General features: G+C 43.1%; 1 protein-coding gene across 1 annotated transcript; it reads left to right on the forward strand.

The window, feature by feature from the left end:
* The first annotated feature begins 5614 nt into the window (after positions 1-5614).
* LOC109463498 lies at positions 5615-9264 on the forward strand. The gene is made up of 5 exons (XM_019760333.1): positions 5615-5864; positions 6593-6947; positions 7275-7386; positions 8220-8402; positions 8842-9264. Exons 1-5 carry the CDS (start codon positions 5615-5617, stop codon positions 9112-9114), a joined length of 1173 nt encoding a protein of 390 aa, XP_019615892.1. The 3' UTR covers positions 9115-9264.
* Positions 9265-9876: the final 612 nt, after the last annotated feature.

The raw sequence follows: 9876 nt of genomic DNA on the forward strand, positions 1-9876 counted from the left end.
TTGACCACTTCTAGGCACTGAGATAGGTAGGTACGATAGATATATGACTATGCCAGAAGATGGCGGTGGGCAAGTTTATTCTTAGGTCGTATTCGGATGGCATCCCGTCAGTAGTTTTCAAATGTTGTGTCAAAAAAATTAGAGATATCGTCTGAAAGGGAAAAAAATCGGATGCGATGTTGACCAAACAGAAAACGAAAACCGTGAAAATTCCGAATTTTTTTTTCGCCCAGGCGCAGTACGTTCTGCTGGCGTGGTTTCTTGGTCAGTTTGTCAAACCAGGGTCTTTTGCCTTTCGATGATGTACCACAGAAAATGCCACACGTGTCCTTACGACGAAAAGGCAATAGTCAGACAATCATTCTTCTACGAATATTACCATGACGACATCTTCCGTTTTACCCATTCCCAAAGCAAATGTTTCCTTTACGGTTCAGCCACAATAAACAATCTACAGGAAGATTTGTATGACTTGAGGATGTACGTATAGGTGTACATGTTACCACTGTTAAAGGTATCCAATGCAGTTTTTAGGGCTTGGAAACCCGATTTTTCAAAGTCAATATTCTAGTCACTTATCTACATACTGAGTTGAAACCACGCCGTCACATTGTATATTGACCCTCATGGACCAAAAGTACCCAAAATTCTGACGGAAAATGGTTACTGGAAGGGCCCTGGGCTGATTTTTAGGGTACCTCCCATAAAATAAAGGACTCATCATGGGGCTTGTTTCTCCAATTCAAGTACCCAAAGTATGACATAATGATTGAAACGTGCTAATGTGAAGCAGTATGTGTTCTTTATTCAGAATATTTCCAGTTTTGCTGCTCTGAAATTACATTGGATGCCTTTGAGTCTTGGTTGTCAGGCTAAGTCAGAGAGTGGTATATAATGTTATTATTCTATCATCCCTACATTAATTCTGTCCGATTGAATGCTGTGAAATATTATCTTGAAAGTTTATCTGTATTCAACTTAGTAGTTACATGCTTTAAGTTTAAAAAGCCTTTGTTCCAACACAACAAAAAATTGTTCTCACCTAGAGCTTTCAACCAGTCACTCAGGTCTTCCTCAGTAGACTGACCCAGTGAGGCTTGTCACGTGGCTTCTCCAAAGTGTTGGAACAAAAGTTTTACCTTGTGAAATATATCCAGGTGCTGATGGTGACCAAATGTCCTGCTTCGCTAAAGGGACAGAAAAGGCGAGGAAACTACGGAAGTATATACAGTACTGCTGCAATGGACTGGGTAGAACTGAACTTAAACCTGAATTGAGAACATATCTTTTGTAACTACCGCAGTACTCACATGGCTCTGCCTAAAAATGATGCCCAATCACAAGACCAAGACGATATTTACGTGGTAAGGCCACATCAATTTGATTTGTTGGTTTTCGGATTTTTCAGAAAAAATATGAAGCGACAGGGCTAAAAAAAAATAAAAATAAAAACAGGCTTAGGCATCCTATGATAGCCCCAGATGCTATGATAGGAGCCATGAAGTCAACATACCAGGCTGGTTTGTATTTCAAACAATGAATTTCAAACTTTTAATCAACTACAGCATTGTTAGATGAAAAAAACTGTAACAACTCTGAAGAGAAGAGACTTCCTTCAACTGTTGGGGCCAAAATATGAGCATCTTGGAGTTGATTCAGATTCAAATGTTTGTTTTTTTTGCAAATCAGAAAAAAAATGAAGCGGGCGAATCCGTGAACCAACAAATTAAATTGGTGTGGCCTAACATAGATAAAAAAATACACAGTCAAACAATATTCCAGGTCAAGTGCAAAGGGTGACAAAACAAAACTCTACATTGTCTGCTTAGTTTTGCGTCAACTAGTATCATGCATGCGTGTATAACAGCATTCCGTTTTGTTGTTGTTGTCGTCGGTATTTTGAAAATGTCCATTCAAATGATTCTTGCAAAATTCTAAGTACAAAAGACATACCTTTGTTCAGGATACGATGTTTAGGATTAATTTCTATATATTTTGTGGTGTGTAGTTAGTAACTGTTAGTTCCAGCTCTGCCTATGTAAGAGGTAATAATAATATCTCATGTATCACAATCATGATGTAAATATTTAATATGTCCGTGTGTTTCCGATTTGTCGGTTTTCCGTTAGTTAGTTTTCATACGTACATGTGCCCAGATGGTATCCCGAGCCTGTATGCTCCATGTAAGACTTAATATATTATTTCCTTTTATATCAAAGTGCTGAGAGAAAAAAAAACATGATGTCCACAAGAGTTTTATCATCAGAACGTTTTCAATAAACTTTCTGCAAGTTCCGATCTACGACTTTGAGCTTTCATGGGTGTATTCCTAACTTATGTTAATTCAGCTTAGTCAAGAATATTAGTTGTTAAAACTTTTGATCCAACACAAAAAATTCTCTCACCTACTAGAGCTTTCGACCAGTCACTCTGGTCTTCCTCAGTAGACTGACCCAGTGAGGCTTGTCACGTGGCGTCTTTGAAGTGTGACGTCAGCACTGGGTCAAAGGTATCTGGTAGACGATGTCGGCCCCCGTCGCGGTTCAATGTAGGGTGATGGGCCCTGATGTATATGGCTTCCTTCACCCCTCTCAAGAAATAGTCTTGTTCAGTGTCCAAAATCCTGACAAAGAATATTAGTCATTTATATCTTGAAATCTTGACGGGTTGATAAGCTGTCATTTCACATGATCCGTCGTGTTAGATATCTCTCAACATACAACCGGTTCTAAACGTGCTACACGAATTCTGACTATGTGACATTTATCGTAAGACCAAGTATTGTAATTAGACTCCTTAAAAACTGTAAAAATTAGTCAAGATGTGAGACTATTCTATCAAAAGGCTCCTAGTATTTTTCTCTTTCATAGTACAGTGACACGCCTATAGTATACTAGTATCAGTGGCATCCGTATAATAGCATAGCACTGTGCCATACACAACAGGGCACAATAGAGTATATTACAGTCAATGACCGTTCGGTTCTGTTTCATATGGAAGAATTCATAGACGAAACTCTAGAAGGAGCATTAAACTTAGCTTGAAATAAAACAAAAATTTAGGGCTCAAAATGCTGGAAATAGCGTTTCAGAGGGGTTAGAATTCAAAATTTCCCGGGGGGGCATGCCCCCGGACCCCCCTAGCAGGCTCGCGCCTGCGGCGCTCGCTGACGGACGCCTTCGGCGCCCGAAATCTTGCCCCCCCAATCAAAATTTCCTGTCGCCGCCTCTGCAGTGTCATACCTACCTTCGCTAGTACAGTACAGAACCATACCTTTACTCACAATAGGACCGCCTGTGTTTATATATGAGTCGATCTTCCGTTTATGTAAACCTTGGCTCTCTGCATGAGATCAGGTGTGAGTGTAGTCTCCTGTATCGCCGGTGTGTTTGTGTTCGGTCTCGCCTTGAACGGTGTATAATATTCTATTCTTTCTCTAGCATAGTACAGTGTCATACCTATACTAGCATTGCACAGAACAACACCGATACTCACAATAGAACTGTCAAAGTTTATCAGTTATCTCCTGTATCGCCGGTGTGTTTGTGTTATGTTAGGTCTCGGCTTGAACGATGCATAATATTCTGTTCTTTCTCTAGCATAGTACAGTGTCATACCTATACTAGCGCAGCACAGAACAATTATAGTTAAACTCACAATAGGACTGTCGAAGTTTATCACTCGATCTCCTGTGTTTTTTTTTCACTTTGTGGTCGCCACGTAACACGACAAGGTTAGGGTTACCGAAAAGAAATGTAACAGCAACTCTTCTCCCTGAGTCAGAAACATCAAGATTAAGACCAGCCCAATTTCTCACAAGTAGTGAGGACTAACTGACCCAATAGGAGAAACAGGGGTTACGAAGGCTGGTCGGGAAAATTCCCATTTATGTAAACCTTGACGCTCTGCATGAGATCAGGTGTGGCAGTCTCCTATATCGCCGGTGCGTTTGTTTTTCATTTCCAACATGTAATCACCAGACGTCGTGGGGACACACTCAAGTTTTTCAACTTATATTGATGCCGCCACCAACACAATACAATACAATACAATACTCATTTGCACCTGAGCGAAGTGAGGAAAGTCGTGTAAAGTGCCTTTCCCAAGGGGCACAAGATCGGTGGCATGTCAGGACTCGAACCCGGGATCTCTTGGTTCCATGTCGAGCACTCTGCCGCTACGCCACACGCCCCCACTGTGTAAGACCAAGTATTGTAATTAGACTCCTTAAATTAGACTACTAGACTAAGTCTATCAAACGGCTCCTAGTATTTTTCTCTTGCATAGTACAGTGACACGCCTATAGTAAACTAGTATCAGTGGCATACGTATAATAGCATAGACCTGTGACATACACAATAGGACCGCCTGTGTTCTTCCGTTTTAATAAACCTTGGAGTTATGCATGGACTCAGGCGTGAGTGCAGTCTCCTGTATCGCCGGTGTGTTTGTGTTTTGTTCGGTCTCGCCTTGATCGATGCAGAATTCTGCTTTGAGAAGGGTGGAAGTACGCTTAAACGCCCCTCTGTGTGTCTGTTGTTGTGTTTTCTGGGAAACCAGGAATAGTTGCCACAGGTGAGCGGAGTTACGTACAGGTACATGTACACAGGTGAACGACGTTATCTGACGGTATTACACTGCCGACACCTGTCTCACTCTTGTACAATTTTGCTGGGGACGTCTTCGATGAATGTGCCCGTGTTTAGGGTAAGAACCTTCCTGGTCTCACCTAAAGACTTACGTCTGACGCGTCCGGGCTTTGCTTCAAACAAACGTGAGGATATTTCAACTGTTTTGAAGGTGCCGGTCACGACGAGGTTGCTAGACGAAGTGCTCTTCATGTCCTGGTGATTTCTGGTGATACTTGCTTCAAGAAGGGTGGGACGATTTCATCGGTTGAGAACAAAAGAAGCCCGGTCAACCAAAGATTTTCTGTTTGTTTTACAATAGAGACAGAATCGGTGCCAGGGATCGTGTGGCTTGAAGAAGACGTATACGGAAGTACAAGTAGTACATTTTGTTGCATGTTTGGGCACGGAACACGATCAACTGACGATTAGATTTCCCTGTTCGTTTTATAATAGACAGAACTATGATCCAGGGACCGTGTCGCTTGGGAGAGAACTAGACTTACGAACAAGGGGCCAGACACAGGCCTTTGCACAGAGGCAGGTAGGCAGACAGGTTTTGTAAACAACAGAAGGCTGTGTAACCGTAGCGGTGAACTTCCAAGCCACTTGATCTCAAGTCTTTTTCGCTGACAGAAATGTCTCCAGTGCTACTCGTCGCCTATTGTACGATCCTGGTTACTGTATTCTAGGGAAGGAAGGGTTTGTTTTCTCCGCGACAACCTCAAAGTGGTGAAACTTGGAGGAACTTGATATCCAGGTCCTTGGCGCTGGCAAAAATTAGCCTCCACCAGGCCTTTCTACGGGAATACTGATCGTAGAATTCGGCAAAAAAAGATAATCAAATTGGCCAAGGGAGTCCGGCCGCGGGGAGGTAGTTTCTTTTCCCTCCGCGGCACAGTCAAACCCCAAGGCAGCCAAACTCCCCTGGCAAATATTCTCCTATATATAGCCAGCGTAGTTAGTCTGGTAGACACTAGGCAAAAATGTGTCCAGTGCTACGCGTTGTCTTCTGTACCATCCTGGTTCTTCTCGTTACCAACGGGTTTGTTACCGGCACGTTAAGTTCCCCGGTGGGGTGCGTGGGGTGTGAGCGAGCGGCAACTTCCTCGGGACCCGTGGCGGCCGCCTGGCGGGCCCAGGACTACCCCAGCCCGCTGATGGAGTGGCAGCGGTGCGGTAGGAACCGTTCCTCGTACCTCTGCGACCCGGACGGTATACTGCCACAAGAAGACGGTAAGTATTCATTGTGTTTACCGAAGGAAAACATATTGTTTTTGCTCCGTTTCTTCCTCTTCTTCTTCTTCTCCAAACAGTGATCTATGACCTGACCAATGAGATGATTTGTTGACGTCTGTCACCATGGTGACTGGTGTTGCGTTACATAATGTTGCAATTTCATGGTCTGCTGTACTCCTGTCACCATATACTAGTAATGCATGTTTGTTTGTTTATTTAGATCTCCATTAGTATGTGTGCATATACATGTAGTGCATGTATGCGAATGTGTTTGAGTAAGAATTAACAGAGCAGACCATGTCCGAAGGTGAACATTATGCATTTGCCTTGCAAATGTTACTTCTCTAGTTTCTATCTCGTTATATTACATTGCACCAACTTTCATGCTTGATTTCAGAACGTCAACAGCTATAGACACAACACTTATAAAGACAAAGTACATAAACAGTTATATCAAATGCATGAATTAGTTTCAAATAATCGATCTTAAGCTTGTGCCCTTGGGAAAGGCACTTTACATGACTTTCCCCACTAAAGTGCCTTTCCCCACTTAACTCAAGTGAAAATGAGTATTGTCTGTCCTGTATTCGTTTCTATGTGTGGGACACAACACCGGCAACAGCTGCCTCTGTTCCGCGTGTATTGCACTGTTGCAATTTCAATAAATAATTTTAAAAAAAAATCTGACGTACGATATGACATGCGATATGTAATCATCCCCAAAGCCGCCATTTTGGACAGCCTCCTCTTCAACCTGACGGTTCAGACGGGCTGCCCTTGCGGAAACAGGACGCACTGCAGCCGCTGGAGCGCGGACCACGTCACCTTCGCCAACGGCACGGACAACAGCTGCACGGCCAACGCAACCACGACTTCTTGCGACTCCTGTCGGGTCTGCAGCGACGACGGCGGGACGGTGCTGAACTGCAGTTCCTGCGTTTGTTCGGGTTCCTGTAACGCGGTGACGTCACGTTGCCATAACAACAGCAAAGTGTGCCGGGAAGTGGCGGACAGAGGGGCGGGTTACGTCATGACTGTGGTACTGATGCGGAGGATGACTCTCATCACATCCTCCTACAGGTAGGTACCATCATCATCATCATCATCATCATCCCCATTATCCAAGTGTGTTCCAGACCTATAGTTTGACTGCCAAGATAGCAATGGGGTCTTGCAGTTGTTGATTTAGAATCTGTATCTGTATCTGTATAGCCGGTATTACCGCCCTTCGGCGTAACACACCAGCTGCGCAGGCACGCGGCGCGGCGGCAGCTGGCTACATTACACGATCGACTTGTTACACCTAGCCCTTGAACATCTAACTCTAGACACTGTTTAAATCTAAAGGCACTTAGAACCTTTGAGCCTGTTATCATGACAGTGTTACATGTTTCTGTTCCTCTCCAGTGAAACAGTAGACCTCGCCGCTAACCGGTACGCGGATCACTTCCGGGACAGATGGAGGCTCGGCAGGTGTGGAGAGGCCGTCGTGGTCGTCATCTCCATGGAGGAGCGACAGGTGTTGAGTCATAGTAACCATAATTCTTTCACAGTATATAGTAGAGGAGATTCATTCCTCAAGCTACCGACATCTTGCACACGCAGTCGTCCCCCAGTTAGACATCTGGACCTGCATATAGTTCCCGTTTAGAACTTTTGTTCAGCCTGTCACATAATTCTAACACAGGAACCGCACCAGATACCGTTACCCTGAATATTTCATAAGATTTATTGTATAAAAGCTTTTCTTTTGCTGTGATCTGTAATTAACCCAGTGGGTATGTATGTATATGTATGTATGTATGTATGTATGTATGTGTGTGTGCCTTTATATATGTATGTATGTATGTATGTATGTATGTAAATCGGTCCTCGTCAACCTGACGGACGAACGACATGTATGTATGCTGGAAGTTTTGGAGGTGTGGAGAGGCCATTGTGGTCGTTATCTCCATGGATGAGCCACAGGTGTGTAGGAATGGTACACAAACTCTTAATCCAACAACAGATACCTTTATCCTGATTCTTTCTTTCACAAGATTCATTTTATACAAGCTGCTGTGGCCTGTGCTTAGCCCAGTGTATGTATGTATGTATGTATGTATGTATGTATGTATGCGTATGTACAATAGAGGTCTTAGTTAATTCTTTCGCTATATATTTTGATACCATTTTTTCTGCACAATTAATTATTAAAGCAATCTACAAGGTACCAGGTTCTACCCAGTTTTGTCAACACAAAGTCCGTAGCATTATTGCTTATTGCTCAACAACTGTAACTGGTACAACGTATGGAAGAGTCTTGTCCCTATGATTTACATGTAGATGTTCTGTAACTTTTTCATGTTTCAGATCTACACATCGACCGAGAAAACGGCTGCCCGAAGACTCTCCGACCTTGACCTTGTCTACCTGTACCGCGATTACGTCACGGAGGACTTCTGGACCGGAAACATCACGCGGCGACTTCCGGTCCTGATCCAACAGTTCATGGTCAAGATCAACACCCCGGAACCCCCGCGAAGACTGTTCGAGGTGTGGCTGTTTCTGTATCTGTATAGTCGGTATAACCGCCCTTCGGCGTAACACACCAGCTTCTATATCTGTATAGCCAGTATAACCGCCCTTCGGCGTAACACACCGGCTTCACAGGCACGCGGCGCGGTGGCAGCTGGCTACAATACACCGATCGGCTTGTTACACCTAACCCTTGAACTTCTAACTCTAGACATTGTTTAAAGCTATCTAATGACAATGTACTGTACGTGGTGACAGCGAGTTCCACTTTGCGATAGTTCTAGGAAAGAATGAATTCTTGAACACCTCAATCCTTGGTTGATAACTCTGGTACTTGAAGGCATGGCTACTTCTTGTTCTCTTCTGGGCTTGTGTTAGGTACTTAATAGTCCACCTGTTTATTAGTCATTTCGTACACCATGCATAGTCTGAACATTTTTCTTCTGTCTTCTTCTAGGTGTGGCTAGAGAGCTGGGGGAACTGGTTCCTGTTTGCGATGGTCTGCCTGAGCATTGCGTCCTGTATCCTGTACAAACATCGTCTGAAACTGTACAAGAACTTCCCCGCCTGCTGCCAAAAGAGGTGGCTCAAAGTGAAGAACAAAGGACGAAAGAAGAACCCGGTGACGGAAAGGTTTGAAGAGGAAGTGTTGACGTATGAGGACACCATCAGTGGCATGAGGCTAGAAGAGTTACAGATCAGAAAGAATAGACGAGGATTCGATTGGTAGATAAGCACTGGGGCAATTTTGTTAACTGCGTACGCCAAGGTTTTGTTTTCAGGGGTTAGGGGGGAATAGTGTAACAGACTGACGAGAAAGTCGATTGGATATCAGAACTAGTTTCTCCTGGCAGTGATTGGTGCAACCATTGCTTCCTTCATCGTATACAAACAACTTCTAAAGCTGTACAAGAACTTCCCTGCCTGCTGCCAAAAGAGGTGGCTCAAATTGAAAAGGAAAAAAAATCCAGTGATTGGTTCTATTGGTAGATAAAGATTAGGTCTGTTGTGTCACCTCTGAATACGGAGGGTTTTCTTTTGTATATAAAGATTGTAATAGGGCCCATGTTGTTAAACCTGTTTCAACTGAGTTTTGGAGTTTCCTAGTTGAGACACCTGGATGTGATTTTAAAAGATATAATTTTAATTCATTATTCTATAAAAGAACTGATTGTAGATTTTAGGTCATTGTTGTTATTGACTAATCATTATCATTATTAGTAGATCATTATTAGTACTTAGTATCCTTAGGTATCCTAAAATAATTGAAGCAATCTAACAATTGTTCAGAGCAATGAATTTGCTTTATTTATTACAGTAGCAGGAATTTGTTACATTGATGTGTATGCACTGTGTATGCACTGTGATCAACTGCATTTAATATGATATCGTTTCTAAAAGATAGCTTTAAGCCAGCAGGCAGAGATGAAATGTCTATATGTATATGTTGCTTAATACTTGGCTTACACCTAGAGTACTACTAATACGTTTG

This window comes from Branchiostoma belcheri, unplaced genomic scaffold (assembly GCF_001625305.1).
Source record: "Branchiostoma belcheri isolate BF01 breed outbred unplaced genomic scaffold, Haploidv18h27 scaffold127, whole genome shotgun sequence".
NCBI lineage: Eukaryota > Metazoa > Chordata > Leptocardii > Amphioxiformes > Branchiostomatidae > Branchiostoma > Branchiostoma belcheri.